This window comes from Phalangium opilio, unplaced genomic scaffold (assembly GCF_054372755.1).
Source record: "Phalangium opilio isolate 3A_F unplaced genomic scaffold, DU_Popi_V2 ptg000053l_1, whole genome shotgun sequence".
NCBI classification, from domain to species: domain Eukaryota; kingdom Metazoa; phylum Arthropoda; class Arachnida; order Opiliones; family Phalangiidae; genus Phalangium; species Phalangium opilio.
Genome location: NW_028324172.1, coordinates 422498 through 440456, shown reverse-complemented (window position 1 = coordinate 440456; position 17959 = coordinate 422498). Strand labels below are relative to the sequence as shown.

Sequence of the window (17959 nt, the reverse complement as noted above, 5' to 3'; positions counted from 1 at the left end):
GCAATTTCGGCGGACCAGTTTCGCGTTTTACCCGGTTTAACCTTCTTGGTCTTTCTTTTCTTTTCTTTTTTATGTATTTGTCTTGATAAGACGCGATTATATCTACTGAGCTTTTCGGTATTGTTTAGTTTCGGATCGTCGATAATGGTCTTTAGTTTATCGTCCTTCTCCAACTCTAGCGTGGTATCAATTTTGAAATCGTTTTGAGCCTTATTCAGTCTTTGGTACGCGTCTTGCGAAATTAATAGCATTTTTTTCGCCATTTTCTACTTTATGGCTCGGCTTATGGCAGCACCAGCGACCGAACTTATGATGGATAGAAGGGGGGTCAGAAGCAGGGGGAGAAATCCACCGTTTTGTATCAGTATCTTCTTTCTTTTCGAATGTGGAATATTTTCGGCCACTCTCCGTATAGATCTACGATGTTTCTTCAAGCTCTTCTTCTCACTCACTGAGAGTGGTACATTATTCCGAAGAACATTTATACAACATTCTGCTATGGCCTTTATCGCTTCCTTGTTGGCAAGCTTAATGGCGGCGTTCCTCTGGCACGCATTGCAACTATTAAGGTATTTCAAAAAGTCTAAATGCTTTCGCACTCTCTGTGACGGAGCCATGCCGCCAAACGGAACACCTTGACCAGGGTACAATTATTGTTGTTCCGGTGAAATGTGCAAGCTCTGGGATGAGAGCACACGACAGTCGTCAGTCGGGGACAACCTTGATCTTCGGCGTTCAAGACCTCAGTTTTTAAGAGACGCGAACACCGCCGCTTTCTCGATTCCCTTAGTTACAAAGGTGCTGGCTCGTTCACGGATTTCCTCGAGAATTTTGGGTAATTCACTAAAGTCGTGGTCACCCTCCTCAAATCGCAGGTCGCAAATGTTCCGAGTTAGCCAAGAACATTGCCTTTTATGGCTACGCGATAGATCAGCAAAGGGGCAAGGGGATTTGAAGATCCAAACCTCGTAGTCCATGGTCTCCTCAAAGTATGCGGCCATTTCCTTAATAATCCATTCACCTTTAACTCGAAAGAAGTTAACCTCGATGAAGGCAGTCATTTTGGAACGTAAACTGCAGCTTGTTCTCCAGGCAATATTCCAGTACGTAGTCGATGATCGTCCGAGGTACTAGCTTTGAGGTCTACAAAAAGATAACCGAAACTTTCAGAGGTGGCCTGTTTAAACGCGTCTACCACGTATTTGCTATTGGTTGGGTATATCTGTTTCGCGAGATGGATAATGGCCGACTGGTCGCGTGGTGTTTTGAATATAACCAAGTAATGAGCGTTTAGGTTTAAAGTACGTATCTCCTTTCCGGGATAATATAGGTTCTGCATTAGAATTAAAACTGAGGTATTTCTATGATGGGAACCTCGTATAAAGAGGTTCGTCACATCCTTATTATTGGCAATTTCACATAATAGATCATCCAGTATAACGAAATTCCTCACACTGGCGTCTAAAATGCTAACATCTAATAAACCCTCATGAAATTCTACCATTGGTGAATGTGAGGATATAGTATTAAAAAGATTCGCCTGATATTCCGTGTAACACCAAATTATCCTTTCGGGTGATGGTAAAATACATATTTCACGATGCTTAATTAATTTAGCTACAAAAACACTCTTTCCGCAACCAGTGACCCCGGCTACAAGACCAGTAAATGGGTGTTGCAAAGTTAAATCCATCTCTTTAAATGATTTTAATAACTATAATCATGCTCTATATATAATTAATTCCGAATAATGGATATAGAGAAAACTCCAGAGAGTGTACTTACATTATAACGTAGAGTTTCCTGTTGCTGAATTCCGCTGCTGTGGTACTTTGGTTGCTGGAGAGAGCTTGGTTAGCCGTAAAATGATCTTATCACCACGTGCACGAGTTTTTATACATGATAAACCGGAGACCTTTGATATGACCGATAACACTCAATGAAGACATCGATAAGCCCGATAAGATTTCTAGTTTCGATCGATAAGTTTGGAAATAGCGTGAGTGATATCGGTTATCGGTTCTGGTTTACCCCCGCCATGTGGAAATATATTGATAAACAGTTCTAGTTTCGGTTCTAGTTTACCCACGCCACGTGGAAAGATATCATATCGATAAATGGTTCTAGTTTACTATCTGGAAATTTTCCTACCACACATATCTTATCGATAAAAGATTCTTATCGGTTCTTGTTTATCGCCGGCAACGTGTCTATTCACGTATCTAGATATTTCAAACCACCACCACGTGTAAAGCAGTCTTAGCATTTTAATTCTCCTCCGGAATGGTTTTAAAGATACACCTCGTCTTAAATAGTAAGTTGAATTTATTTTATAGATGAAATGCTGCATATCGGCTACCATATACTGTAAACAGAGAGATCCGAGGCTTAATATTCAGCTTATAATAACTTATATTTACAAACAGTTCTTACCAAGTTTTCTTATTATTATTCGTATGTTTTGTTTCGGAGACAAGCAACACCCACTTAAATAAATGCTTAGAATATGTAGCTTATTTAAACAATATATATAAATATATTAGTTAATTGGCTTCATCCCGAGTTCGACTAGAGTCTCTTAAACAAACATTTTGGACAGACAGCAGGAATTCCGATCCCATTTCCGCTTTGGCGCGAGATTTGAAAATATCAACTTAGGGGATAAGTGTAGAGATTTAAATTCGCAGTGCGATAGGCTTAGAATAGGTTAGGTTTGGTTTGGTTTTATACCCGAGATTTAAATTACCCACGCAAAGGCTTAACAATTTCAAATTTCGTGTCAAAGTTTTGAAGTGTTTTGAATTTCCAGTTTTTCTTAAATATTTAAATAAATGTAATTAATATTAATTATTTTCTTCGACAATTATTTAAGTTAGCGTGCGTTGCACCCTGTTAAGTCAATAAAATTATTATTAATGGTATACATTAATTAATATTAAGGTTTGAATCAGAATGTATGCCGTCTGTCACCATTCCCAAAATATCTTAGTATATAAGACGTTCAGTTCCTATTATATAATAACTGTAGTATGACATCCTAATCTTTGCTTGCCTTATCAGCAAACTCAGGATTTTGAAAATCACAATGAACTTTGGTCTTGATTGAAGTCCGATAAGGGCATAAGGCTTAACATTTTCAAATTTCCCGCCCAAATAAAAACAAAATGGCGCCGAGAAGAAACGATGGCGTCAGAGCCCAAATAAAAACAAAATGGCGCCGAGAAGAAAATACCACCGAGAAGAAAAAATGGCGCCGAGAATGACGTCAGAGAAAAACAAGATGGCGCCGAGAAAAAAATACCACAGAGAAAAAAATGGTGTCGATACCATCGTGATACCGTCGATACCATTGAATACCATTGAATACCATCGATACCATCGACACCATTGAATACCAAGTGAATTTGAACTCTCCTTTTCTACCTACTTTCGAAAGAGCGTAAATGATTCGATTAATTACTTTTTATTGCGTGTAAGGCCTATTTTCAAAGCAATTGGCGTGTTATTGTAGAAAATTCGAATTATCGTCTAGTGCCACTGTGCAAACTCTTATCGGTTTACTTTATCCAAGGAGAATGTATAAGAGAGGAGACTCTGAGTCAGACAAAAGGCACGTAGCACCCCGTTTCTAAAACGGTTCTGTGCCGTTCCCCGGTTACCATGGTTACCGCTACCCCCACCCCCACGGCAAGAGAGTGTACGATCTGGCGCATGCGTTCATTCCTCCTTGCTCTAACCTCATGAGTTTGTTTATAATTTTAAATAACCCTCGTTTCCAACAACAATCACGTGACGCATGGCTTAACCAACGGCATGCGCGTCACTGTATGCGGTATCTGCCTCCCCCCTTTCCAGAACAAGTCTGTTGTAAATCCTCCTTGCTTCATCACTTGTATCTTCTTTATTATTGTAGATGAACGCGTAATTCCTATTTGAAATATTCCTTATTTTTAACACCCGTTCGATTAACAAAAGAAAATTTTCTCTGACATTCTGTTTAAAATAAGGAATTCAAAGTACCAAAGATCAATGGCAATCAACGAGTTTGATCCTTCTCATTAGCACTATTTTATTTTTCGGAACTTTGGAATCTTTTTACGGGTCTTACTTGACTTCGACTACGAGTTTGTCTCCCGTCACTTTACCAATTGACACCTTCGAACAAATGGCTCAATTAATCAAATCACAAGGTTACGTTGTCAGTTCGGTAGAAGGCAGCGCTCTCCAGTACAGTATTATGGTATGATATAGCAGAGTGCAGGAAAACTTGTATGTTATCAATTCAAATCACCCTTTAAATTTAGACTTCCGACATCGACTATTTTAACTTATTCGCTAATTCGTCTGAAAAAGGCGATTTCAAATTACCAAAAACGCCAAAGGAAGGGTTAAATTTAGTTTTACAAAAATCGTACGGTTTTATTATGCCGAAAGACACTCTGGAATCCACCATCTTGGACATGGGATTGTCACCCGAAGCCTTTCACTTTGCCAATGAGAATCTATTCGTCAATCAAATTGCCGCCGCTTTTCATAAATCGTTACCGTGCAAAGATGAAATCGATAAATGGTGTGATCTTATTGCACTTTCACTTTCTATGCCTTTACTTGAACTAACCTTGTTTTTAGGTTAAGTATTTTATCGTGTTCAGGATTGATACAAAAATGGGAATCCGACGATTCAGGATTTTTATCGACGAATAAAAATGAAACGGAAATTAAAAGGAGTGACGAAACAAATTACATCAAAATGGACGATCTCAAATTATTATTTTACATTTTAGCAGCGGGATGGATCTGCTCAAGCGCCTTACTTCTCCAAAGGATTGTAAGGTGGCGCCTGCTTAAGATTTCTCTGCATACACTCTGATGAAGTTAAGTCCGCTATTGACGGTTCATTTACTGAATATTTTGATTGGAAAATGTAAGACGTGTTGTGCGCAGACGCGAATGACGTTGCTATTTTGTGACCACCAATGGAAAAATGGCTTCGCTTTTATAACAACGCGGCATAAGTGCTCCGAAATTAAAAAAAATAGATTTTATGTCATATATGTGGCATTAAATTAACAAATGTTACGGATAAATCCATTTAGGGCTACTAAAACCCTGACACGTGTTACGTGTACGTATTGAACTCCCTCTACATCCAAATCCATCATGTGACACTCAATTTTTAGTGTCAGAAATGCAAAAAAAAAATTATAGCATCCTGTGTTGCTAAACGTCAAAAGCTCAATATATTGATTGTAAATAACTGAAATGAAAAATGTTTTTTTTTCTTAGCAATTTTCAATATCGTTCGGGGCTATCATAGTTTCGAAAAACTCGCCAGGAATGGCAATGTTTTGAATAATTACGAGAAATTTCGCAAGCGTGACAATTTTCTCATTTATACGCTAGAAGCCAATCTCTCGCTCAATGGACTATTCCATTAATTACTTGCAAAGAAGCCAACAAACGGACTGTAGGCTGCCCTCTTAATTTAAATCCCTGGCACCAAGAATCAACGCCATCAGACGTCGCTATTCGACTTGCGCTGAGGCCTCTAGCGATGCTTCTTGGCACCAGGGAAATAATGCCCAGTGGCGTTTGCTTCTCTTCTGGAATTAATGGAATAGTCAATAAGATGAGACGCATACACCTCCTGAAACGTGTTCTTTGTTTCTCAACGGACTCGATGTTTTTCATGAAAACTCGATTTTATAATATTGAAGCAGGGACTTTCCAACGAATACCAGAACTAAAATAAGTTAAATAACGTCTCCACTTTAGTGTGCCATAACTTTACTTTTATGTGATGTGGCTAATTGTCGTCGTCATTACCAGGATCTTAAATCCTTGTTGAAAAGCAGAAGGAAAAGTTTTGAAGGCATATTTCTGCTAAAATAACGTAAATGATAAAAAAATCTAAAAGGATTCAGCTTGCGCAACGTCGTTATTGATGTTAATTTCTTATGGTCAGGGACACTGTTCAAATTTGAATATTTTTCTCGCACTTAAGTTAAACCCATTTTCTTGTCCTTAAGCGGATGAAAGTCCAAGTTAAACTCCCCCAATATTTCATTACACGAAATAGACTTGCGAAATGGCGTGACGCGAAAAAACATCAATGCAGATTTTTTCGAATCCAAGGAAGGGTAAATAGTGCGCATTACTGATAAATCCTGCGCTATTTCTTATTGCGCTTCATAGTAAAAATATATCACTAGCCTGTACAATTGTTAAGGCGAAAATGTGTGAAAATCAGACGCTGACAGTTGCCGCCATTGAAGTAAGAACCTTTAAGATTTTATTTTCTGATACGTTTAATTGTTCCTCAAGTATTTTAATTACATTTTATGGCCATAGCATAGATGCTTTCGACTTTCGAGAGAGCATGACGAGAATCTCGAATATCACGGAAGAAACTTTAATATTTTGGATTTTTTGTCGAAATCTCTCTCTTTCAAGTATGTAAAATATATCATAAGTGCTTTATTTAATTTCCATAAATCCCTCAGGCCCATTTTCATCATAAGTTCATAACCAAGAACGACGGGAATCTCTAATTTAGTGGACGCGATTTCATTATCTTTCAATTTTTTGTTATATTATAACATGCAATTTACACATGAAAACACGAGGCAAAGAAATATCATTAATCTTATAATCATAATTAAGCACATTGCGACGCCTCGTAAAAAAGAACACTTTTTAATGTTTTAAATTAAGCAAATGAAGCAAACCCCATTCAAAGATTGCGTCAATGTCACTCTGAAGAGTAACGGAATCCTGCAGGGTCCTAATAGCACGGGATAAAAAGAAACCATCAGCATATTGCCAGAGAGTGCTTTGTGCAGATATGCTCATCGGAAGATCATGAGCGTATAAGTTGAAAAGTAGTGGTCCCAAAATAGAGCCCTGAGGTTCCCCAGAAGTAACAGGAAGAAAACTCGAGGATTGACCCTGATAGACAACCCTCTGCTTTCTATCCCTCAAAAAATCCGAGACCCAGAGCAAGGAATTACCACCGATACCTAGAGCCTGCAACTTAGAGACGAGACGATCATGGGGCACAGAGTCAAAGGCTTTCTTCCAATCAAAAATTACTACCTGTACGTCAGGAGGATTAATGGTGTCAAGGGTGAGAGCCCAAGAGTGGAAAGCTTGTATAAGCTGAGTTGTACAACTAAAACCTTTATGGAAACCAAATTGACGCTCGGGAAGAACATTATTATTCGAGCAAAACACGAGGAGATTCTCACAAATAATAGATTCCATTACTTTACAAAAGACGGAAGAAAGTTATATTGGTCGATAAGATTCCAGCTCTGAACGAATCAAAGAACCACCTTTATAAAGGGGTACTACATTGACCTTTTTCCAGGCATCAGGTAGTTTACCAAATCTATAAGAGTAGTTAAAAAATTCTGACAAGGGTTTAGCTATGCTCGTAGCGCACAGCTTAATCATTTTAGTAGAAACCCCATTGGGCCCAGACGAAGAACTGGACTTTTAGCGTACTATAGCAGCAGCAACGGAACCGGGAGTAAAAACGAGATCTGCGTCCCTAGTCGGATTAGGCAATGAAGCAACATCAAGAGGGATTGAGTCAGACATATTGAAGCAAGATTGAAAAAAGAGTTAAACATTGACGCAATCAAAAAAGTGTCAGTGACAGGGGTATTATCAATATTCTTAAAGTTCGGTATAGGTATTCTAGTTATACGAGCGACAAACTTCCAAAACTTATCCGGTTTGTCTTAGAGGACAAGTCGTTCACGTAATCATTAAATTTAGACGAGTTTTAGCTTTTATCAAATTACAGGACCGTCTGTATTTAGCTCTGTTAGCCTCAGTTGGCTTAGATTTAAAAAGTTTGTATAAAGTTCTTTTCACATTAGCAAGGTCAACAATATCACCGGAAATCCATGGCTGCCGAAATCTCTTTGAATATACCGTCCTTGAAGGAACACTGTCCTTAAAACAAGACCAAAACAGTTGTAACCAATAGTACCATGTTTCATTAATGTCCCCGCTAAACGCTAAATGCCACGGGCCCATTCAAGCCCATCACATCAGTGCGACTCAACTGTAGAACTTCCGTAGAAGAGCTTCTTGGCGTTGCACGTTCACAAGCGATTAGACCAGTCACCGCATCATGATCACAACCAGGAAGATTATCGATTGTTTTAACTTCCTTAATGAAGCAACGTTCGTTAATATAAACCAAGTCAAGAGTATTGCCAAGTCTAGTGCTATCAGAGACTAATTGGGTTAGACCGAGAGTGGATACGCATTCATAAAAGTCCAACGAGGGAAGACTATCAGGGACAGGTCTATTAACACCAAGGCATGCCATGTTGAAGTCACCGAACAAGACAAAGATATCATGACTGTTAATAATATCTGTTATCTCACTGAGTACAGAACATAAACTCAATATGTAGTCTTGGGTAACCGGAGGGGGGACATAAACGCAACCAAAGAGAATTGATCTTGAGTCGCATTTAGCGGACGAAAAAACGACTTCGAGACGTTTGACAGTGGCAGTCTTATATAGTTCATTATCAATGACAGTCTCGACAGGCGAGTGATTTTGGCTAATAGCCAAAAGAACTCCACCACCTCTAGTTTCACGATCATTACGAAACACCACATGATCTTCAGTAAAGAACTCAGTACTAGAAATATCTGCACTAAGCTATGTCTCAGTAAGTCCAATAACATCGGGTAAGTTCCGTTCCACAAAAACCGATAAGTCAAGAAATTTATTTTTTAAACTTCTTACATTCGCCACATGAAAAGATATCAGCGATCTTGAACTCTTTGTACTTCTGTCAGCGTTAATATTGAGAGAACTCTTATCTTTATCGAAAAAGAGTCATTCAAATTAGGTAAACCACAATTTAAACACACGAAGCCAGAGTCCTCAAGATGAAAAGATTTTTTTAAAACATTCGAATAAACACACTTGACGTGAAAGTCGAGATCACACACACTGCAGCGAAAACGTTTCTGAGGCTTACGAAAAGACTTGAGGCAGACTTTTCAACGACTCTTAAGATTAGGTCCCGGATTCACCTCAATATCACCCGATAAAATCAAAATAATGGAGACAAAAGTTAACTTACTGCACTGGCTGCATAGAGGCTTAATAGTCAAAGGTTTACTCTTAACAAAGTGATGGCCATTGAAAGTAACGACATAAACGATGTAGCTGAAATGCGAAACGCAGGAATAGCACGTTCACACGCAAGAGAATTAACTGAGCCTTTGAGGAAAAAAAATGGTAAAATAAACATTAACGCAATACACACTCCGAGGAGACCCGTACCGCGTTTCGTCATATTGATAAGATAACGATAATCAGAGCTAATGTAAGAAATGTAACGGTTTCATTAAGAATAGTATGGATTCCAGATGTATAAATTGCAAAACTTTTGCAAAATGTCAACTTGCAAAGGAAAAAAGATTGAAGTTAAAAGTTTTAAAAAGTACCAGGCATTTTCAGAGTAGTAGCCGCTTTGAAAGTAAAAAACCGTTAGAATAGAATGCAAAACCAGCAAATACAACAGTTGAAGAGAGTTATAAAAAATCTGAAGCAGTCCCTTTCAGACGAACCAAATATTTTGTTCAGTGAGTCAATTGACGATGATTAATTTTGCTCAAAAGAGAACTTAAGAACAACAAATGAAGAAAAAACAGCGAAAGCCCAAAATGTGACATCCTACCGTTATCAAATGGTGTATATGTCTGAGAGCGAAATAACCATCAGCCTATGAAACTCTCCGAGAAGTTGTTCCTCTGCCAGCTCCAAGGACACTTTGGAAATATGGGTCTTTATTTTCTAGCCAAAGAAGTTTAAGTTCTTATTGCAACCCATTCGGCTTAATTTGTGGAGTTTTATTTGAAGAAACTTTCAAATAATTTTAAAAGAGCCCTAGAAGTTCAACTTCGTCTTTGATTACTGTAAATCTTCATGCTTTCGCCTGTTGACACCAGAGAGCCAAAAAAATCCCATGGTAAGCTACGCGCTATCAGAGAGAATTTATAATGGGGAGTGAAAGCTCTTGTCCTTGACAGTGCTAAATACAATGTAGCTCAAACAAGTACGCTGCGACGCTAAAACTAACCTGGGAAATTTCCGGTCACATGACACTCCTTTAATTTTAAAGTTTGCCCTCAATCACTATTGGTTGTACAATTACCCAATAAGGGTTCACGATTTCGAGTGCAACTGGCGCCATCAAAGAGGAGAGAAAGAGGGAGAGAGAATCAGTATAGGCAGGCGGGATCCATGCGTGGTGAAAACGGGGGTAAATCTACGGTACACCGCGGCACCTGAGCGCAGTTTTCGCGCGGACAGTTGGCATAGGGGATGACAGAGATAAGGCGAGGAGGTCAATCCCCCCATGCGCAAAGGATGTGCATCCAAAAACTAAACGTACCGAAAATTGTTTTTACTGCCACCCTATTTTCCCATTTTTCGGCGGATTTTATAAAGCGCGTTTATCTCTCTCTCTCTCTCTCTCTCTCCTCTTTTTCGCCATTTGGAGTTTTTTTAAGTCAGACGTTTCCCTCTCCCTAAAAATGTACTGTCCATCTCCTCTAGAGACCATTCCGCAACATTCTAGAACCACCCTAGAGGGAGGGGCCACAAAATATTATACCGGAAATAGACCTGGCCAGTTTTGTTGATCACGTGATTTTTGAGCTACATAATTTTCCTCAGTTTCCACTCCCTATTATAAGTTCTCTCTGATGCTATACGAGCTGCACTATCTCCCTATTATAAGTTCTCTCTGATGCTATACGAGCTGCACTATTGCACTTTGAACTTACTGTGTGATAACTATGTCACTTTGTTATAGCCGATTTTGGGCGGTTTTCGACATATTGGCTATATTCATAAAATAAGCAACAATTTACATTGTGAAAAGGACTTTATTTATGCACATTTTTTAGCACAACATATTTTTAAAGAGATGGTTTGACATGAGGAATATATAAGCTTTCTTGGTGGTAATAATAGAAAAATATTTTCAATCCTGTTGGCTAGATTTGTTTGAATTAAGCTATGTCGAAGTTAAACGGAAATATAGGTTTTGCCACGAGAGGAGGCACGCGCTTTATAACAGCGTATTTCTGGAAACGACGGATCTTCTTATTTCGCTTGAGTTTCCTTTACAATTTTGAAGAATGGTCAGTGCTTATTAATTGCTTCTGTTTATAGGACTTAAATTTGAATTTTTTATTTCATAGATAGTGGATACCAAAAAAGACCTTGCAAAGGTGAGTCTCTTATTACTTAGCATTTATTACCATGTTTAATCAAGGGGCCACTCACACAGTGTACTCAGTGTAAAGCCGTATAGAGTAATTTCGGTAGAGAGGGGAGTGAACTGTGTATCCCCAACGTTGGGGACAACTTTGCAATAGAGAAAAATATCGCCCCCGGAATATGGGATATCACCATAAAGTGTACTCGGTGTAAAAGCCGTAGATAGTAATTTCGGTAGAGAGGGGAGTGAACTGTGTACCCCCAACGTTGGGGAAAACTTGAACTTAGCAATAGAGAATACTATTCGCCACCGGAAGGTGGGATATCACTAAAGTATGAGATAGAGGGTTATCACGTTGCCATATACATTGTTTTCAGATAAGGAGGATTGATACCATTTACACCAGGAGGCGAGGCTACTTGGTACTGCAGTTTTTCCACCAAATAGCCTGGCCTCCTGGTGTAAATGGTAACAATCCTCCCAGTCTGAAAATTATGTATTTAGGAAAGCAATTACTCTGTTTTTAAATGTGTTAATGGGAATTCGCGGTATTAATAAATCCCCAACCTAGACAGTAATAAAACGATCACCCATAATCTGTAATCAGTGTATAGGTTTTCTGAGGATTATTAGCCTGTTGGAATAATATATTTTTTGAGGGCGCATAAATTAAATTACCATAGCTTTAATACACATTAGTCTGTTTTGAAGCGAGGCGTCAGCCGTTTCCGCGGAAATATCGTCGCCAGATGTCTCTATGACCGTAGCGCGCGATTTTTCAAACGCATCAAAATGATTCAAAAGACTCTGAATCAAGAAATTTGAAAAACTATCGCGAAAGTGATTGTGTTAAATATATAAAATGGAATTTTTGTTAATTATAATTTTTTGAGCGTCAATTTTACTCACAGAGTTATCCTTACTCTGTTTATTGCTCTGGGGTGCTCTCCATTTATTTCAAGTTTAAATCTCTTAGCTCAACTAGAGCGACTAAAACGTTTTCCGAGGCAATCGGTTCTATTTTCACAAACTAAATAAGATTTTACATAATGGGAACAAAAGTTAATATTTAATTTTTCTAATTTTTTTCATTTAAATTCTAGTTTTTTTACCACCGTTTGTGATGGATCTGGAAGATTTTTTTCCAGTGTTCTGTGTGCCCATTTTTTACCCAACAAAAATTTCTTTATGATAAACATATGTTAGGTAAACATAGAAATCGAATTGATTGTAAATATCATTGCACAAATTGCAAGGCGACCTTCAAGAATTATAGTTCATTAAGAAGCCATAAACGAAGGAAAAACCATAATGACCGAGAAGAAAATTTAGATGAAAACACTATGGTGGAAAATAGTTTTCCAGATTTAGAAGATAATAGTGACACTGAGATAGACATCTTGGCCTCAAAGCAAACTTTTATAGAAGCAGCCTATATACTAAAGTTGAAGGAAAGCTTCAAATTAATTGATAATCAGATATCTTCGGTGCTTGAAGCCACTAAGGCCCTTCTGGATCATTATAAAGAGGTTGATAGAGAACATGCACCCATCCAATATCTTGAGACCACACACAAACAAAACGCATTCTTTAAATCCAAAATTAATTATACTCCCCTGGAGTCAGTAGTTTTGGGGAAGAGGGATCACGCAAAGAGTTCAAATACAAAATCAACAGTTTTTCGCAAAGATGTCTTTGGATATTATGTTCCATTCGATAAAGCATTGGAAGCTCTTCTTACAATGCCAGAAACAGGGAAATATTTATGTAAACCATTTATAGGTGCGAGACATGTTGATAAATATTTAATGTCAGATGTATGGGATGGAGCACATTTTAAGGACTTGAAATCAGTTGTCCATAGTTATCTTTTATTTTCTTTGTATACTGATGATTTAGAAATAGCTAATCCTATTGGATCTCATGCTAAAAACCATAAGGTTACAATACTGTACTGGAAACTTCTCAATATTCCCCCAGAATTTCGGTCAAAGCTAAAAAATATTAATTTATTAGCTGTAGCTAAACAAAAAGATGTTAAGGAATTTGGGTTAAATTAACTTATAAATAATTTTAAAGAGAGTTTAAAACAGAAAATGGGAAAGCGTTTTATGTTAATGGTGAAAATAGAATGTTCAAGGGCAAACTCGCGTACGTAACGCGTGATACCCTCGCAGCTCAAGAACTTGGTGGCTTTAAAGAAGGTGTAGGGGGGCATTTAGATTCTGTAGAACATGCGAGATAACCAAACCACATATAGCAAAGTCATTCCTCCACTCTGATTTTCAAGAAAGAGACGAATTAGAACACAAAGATAGGTGCCTCTCCTTAAAAAACTGTTCGAAGCAAGCAAAACTTTATTGGTCGAAGCAATATGGTGTCAATAAAGAAAGCCCATTGTATGGAATTCCTGGATTTTTAGTTACAAAACAATTACTTCATGATCCTATGCACGTGCTTTTAGAAGGGGTTGTTAAATACGAAATCAGGCTTATGTTAAAAGAATTTTTGTATCAGAAAAAATACTTTGATCTTGAAGAATTAAACTACAAAATTCAGGGCTTCGCTTATGGGAAAGACGAGATTTCCGTTAAGCCGGCGATAATTGAAAAGGGTCATTTAGAGAAAGAGCTCAAACAAACTGCGTCAGCCATGAAAACTCTGTTGTTCAATATGCCGTTATACATCGGTGATAAAATTCCTAAAAATGACTTGCGTTGTAAAAATTTTATTTTACTGCTAAAAATAACATTACTGTCTTTGTCATCAGTCGTGAATCGCGATACTATATTCAATTTAAAGTTCTTAGTGGCAGCGCATGGAGAAAATTTCAAAGCTTTGTACCCTGACAACACGATAACACCAAAAATATATTACTTGAATCATTTTCCAGAACAAATGGAAAGATTTGGACCACTTAGGCATCATTGGTGTATGAGGTCCGAGGCAAAACATTCACAGTTTAAAAATAGAAATTGGCGATGTTTCAAGTCTGTGGCAAAAACTATGGCACTGCGGCATCAAAGATGGTTGTGTCTACTACAGAACGATGGTGCTGGTGGCAAAGCCCAAAATTTCATATATGAAGGTGATTCGATCAAAGAAGGTTACGAAGAATTTATGGAGGAAGAATTAAGAGGACAGCTTTTCGAACTAGAAATTCTGGTTTTGCCTGAAATGAAAGTTCTTGTAAGCCCGGAAGTCAGAGTGCTAGGGCAAAACTACAGGAAAAACACAATACTGCTTAAATGTTTTTCTCAAGAGGATGGTCCCATATTCCTGATAAGCAATAAAATTCTGTGCATACATGGAAAGACCTACGCGGTTTGCATCTACCTAGACATTATGTTCTACGATGAGCACTTGGCACGATATGTACTAGAAAAACCAAAAATATGTAAACCAATTATAATTTCAGTGAGTGATATAAAATATAAATGGCCACAACCCACATATTACAAGAAAAACTGCTATCTGACACTTATTTATAACGCCGAATATATTTGATAAAATACGAAAGTGGTTTTGATAAATGCTTTGTGTAAAAACGAGAATACAATTGTGCATTATTTTCATTCGTTATTTAAATAGTTTGGTTACTTAAGTCAGTAAAATCTAGTGAGGTTATAAATACAAGAAATATTCAAGCTTAATATCTCGAATAGCTCCAATTGACGGTGAATAATACTCAAGATATTTTAATAGCCTCACGATTTTAAAAGTTTCAAAGATAAGCAGGACTAGTTAAATCAATATTTCGGTTTTACCAAGAAGTGATATCTAGTTTATTAGGGAGAAAATATAAAATCCATAAGTATTCTCGGGCGCCATAGTCCTAGTCCCCCTTTCAAAATACCAGGGGGGGCGTAAAAGGAGGCCGGGCTATTTCGCCTCTCCTCAGTCGGAAAATACGTAACTTTCGTTACTCGCGTCGCGCTGACGTGCGTTTTCAAGAACCACTGAGATGCTGGTTGTAATTTAGAGGCGGGGATTAACTCCGGACCTACTTTTGGACTGGTGATAAACCTAGAAATGTAGCGAATTTATATCTTCTCCCTAATAAACTAGATATCACTTCTTGGTTTTACCTTGTCTGCATACCTAAAATTATAACTTTCAATAGATTACAATGCCGGTTTTCAAAGTGACAAACTCGGACAGGAGTGTTAAAAAAGCATTTATGGGTAACTCTTTAGAAGAGATGTTTACCCAAAGTAAGTTTGGAAGACCCTTGTTATTATCAGTTTGTATTTGTTTTTCTTTTGTTTTTAGTAAAGGCCAAGTTTGGATTTCAAGGAAAAATCACTTTGGTTCTCGAAAGCGATGGTACATCGCTAGAAGATTGGGAAGTAATATTGGAATTTAAATCTGAATTGTTAATGGCCCTGAATGAGGGTGAGGTTTATAGTGTTGTTATAACGGTAAGTTTGTTTCAATTTCTTTCCCACTGTGGGAGTTACTTCAAAATATTTATAATTATAGTGCATTTGTTTAACCGTTTAATATATGATTAACTTATACTCAAAAGTTCATTGTCGCTTTAATTATTGTTGAAAAGGTCTCTAGGTGAATTTAAGCCCTTCTTTAAATTTTTAGAATGCCGAAGCCGCTGTCTCATTGATGCAGGTCGACATATCTGATAATGAAATTTGCGGTTCTATGGCCTCAGGAAGTGGTATTTCGCCCATCAATAGCTCGTTGATTACTAAAAACATTATTCCAACTAGTACCACTCCAAATGATCGTCTTTCTATTTTGATTTCTGATGATTTGCCTTTGCAAGCTGAAGATGTATCTAGCCTACCTAGTGATTCACGTGGATTCTTGTCAAGGGTATCGTACAACCATTATACTTTTGTATACCTTATTTTTTTAGCATATGTGAAATTATTACGAAAATGTTTCAGGATCAAGTGCCTACATCATAACCAATATTGACAGATTACGTTCATTCTAAGCTTAAAGATGGAATGCCAATGGCAGTTTTTGACGATTTGGTTAAAGAGTTGGCATACGGGCTTTTGTCGAAATATAATATGAACAAAAAGGAAGATTACCAAGCTGTTGGGAATATGGTGCATTTGAAATATCCTTGTATTGCTGTGGACAATAAGGCCAAAAGACCAAATGTAAGAAGATAATGAAAATATAGACTAGAAAACGTTGATAAAACTCATCAAAACATATCCATGAATTTTAGTAGATTTTTTAAGTCCATAATAAACCAAAATTATATCAGTCAATTTTCCTTCATTGGTTAAAGCAAAATCTGACCGAGCTCTCATTGGTAATAGTAGTTATCGTAGATGTCAACCACGACTCTATACAATATTTGATTAATCCACGAAAGGGCAAAAATTAGGCTTAACTATATCAGATGAGATCGTCATTCAGATTATGCTTTAAATGTGTAAAACTGGTTGAAATTATTTCAGATCATTCATGTTAATGGCAAATTTGATAATTACCTAAAGACAAACGGAAATGTTTTGTTAAATTTATCGTATTTGAATTGATTTGCCTTCCATAAAGGAGCGAATGAAAAAGATTTTGTCGATAACTTATTATTTTCAACAGGATTTGCTCATAAAGAAACTCTCCGCAAAATGTCGACATATTCGTATCATAGAAAAGAAAAGGATAGAGCCAAAGAAAACTTCGGTGGCTAAAGCTGTTATAATGAAGAAATTCGTGAAAATATTAAGACCGAGTGGGAAAAGTCAGATAGGGATGTTCCAAGAATTTTAAGACTTCTTCGTGAATCAATTGCTGACCGTAGAAAATCCATAACATCTGGTGTAACTATGAAGACCATTATGGAAATATATCCGCCCTTAACTGAAATAGCATATGTAAGAGGATCGTCAGATTGTGTCTCTATAAATTATTTCCAAATTTATAGTATTCTTTGAATTTAGATAAATGCTGAATTCAAGCTGCTGGAAGGCATGGAAAAAAAGGCTCAAAATTTTCAAGAAAAATACTTAACAATCTGTTCTCTAGTTTTCCTGACAAAGATTATGTATAGATTTGATTTTATTGTCTTGAAACGTAACCTATAATTTCAAACATCACTTTTTAAAAATATTTTTAAGGAATCTTTGAAAAATAATGTTGTGTTAGAGTTCCTCGAAGTTGTGGAAAGATGTTTATCAACACAAATTAGAACAAAAAATAAGAGCAAGCACTTTGCGGAAAAAAAATCTGCTGAAATATCTATTATTCACATCAAACCAGTAAGTATTCATTTAGCGTTTTTCACTTTTTGAATGTTATATAGGGGCGTACAATGCCTTTTTTAATTGTAACTGAAGTCAAAATGTGCTTGATTTAATTCATAACTGTTTTAAATGTTTTCCTGTTTATATAGAGCCCTCCAATCGAGTCACAAATACTATCACCACAAATCGTGTTTATCAAAAACAATATGGATGAACTAAGCAATGGATATATCATTGCTGAAAATGTTACAATAGACTGCAATACGAATATTGTGTTGAAGTGTCTCTTCTTTCTTTTAGAGATATATTATATCTTTGACTTTAGTTATCCTCCGGCCTTGTTACAGGTTCTTGGATTTCTCCAAGAATTCTTGTTGGAAGATAACGCGAAATTTCATAAAAATACAAAATACTTTAAGTTTCTGGAAAGTTACAAAATAAAAGTGTAATAAAGTTCTTCTTCAACTATTA

General features: G+C 37.0%; 1 protein-coding gene and 2 long non-coding RNA genes across 3 annotated transcripts; 2 read left to right on the top strand and 1 right to left on the bottom strand.

Moving 5' to 3' along the window:
- Positions 1-999: 999 nt before the first annotated feature.
- LOC149672229 (uncharacterized) lies at positions 1000-2998 on the bottom strand. Its single transcript, XR_016367121.1, has 3 exons — positions 2434-2998; positions 1786-2365; positions 1000-1143 (listed from the first exon to the last, which is right to left on the bottom strand). It is a non-coding gene; the product is annotated as an uncharacterized LOC149672229 (long non-coding RNA).
- Positions 2999-16237: 13239 nt separating this feature from the next.
- On the top strand, positions 16238-17090 carry LOC149672228 (uncharacterized). The gene is made up of 2 exons (XM_089840264.1): positions 16238-16396; positions 16845-17090. Exons 1-2 carry the CDS (start codon positions 16238-16240, stop codon positions 17013-17015), a joined length of 330 nt encoding a protein of 109 aa, XP_089696390.1. The 3' UTR covers positions 17016-17090.
- Positions 17091-17386: 296 nt separating this feature from the next.
- Positions 17387-17959, top strand: LOC149672227 (uncharacterized). The gene is made up of 2 exons (XR_016367120.1): positions 17387-17503; positions 17638-17959. It is a non-coding gene; the product is annotated as an uncharacterized LOC149672227 (long non-coding RNA).

What these genes read in the sequence shown, in the direction of transcription:
- LOC149672228 (XM_089840264.1), top strand. Translation starts at nt 16,238, where the DNA reads ATGCCAATGGCAGTTTTTGACGATTTGGTTAAAGAGTTGGCATACGGG. An exon ending in ATAAGGCCAAAAGACCAAAT is followed by an intron (nt 16,397 to 16,844) that starts GTAAGAAGATAA and finishes TATTTTCAACAG; the next exon opens with GATTTGCTCATAAAGAAACT.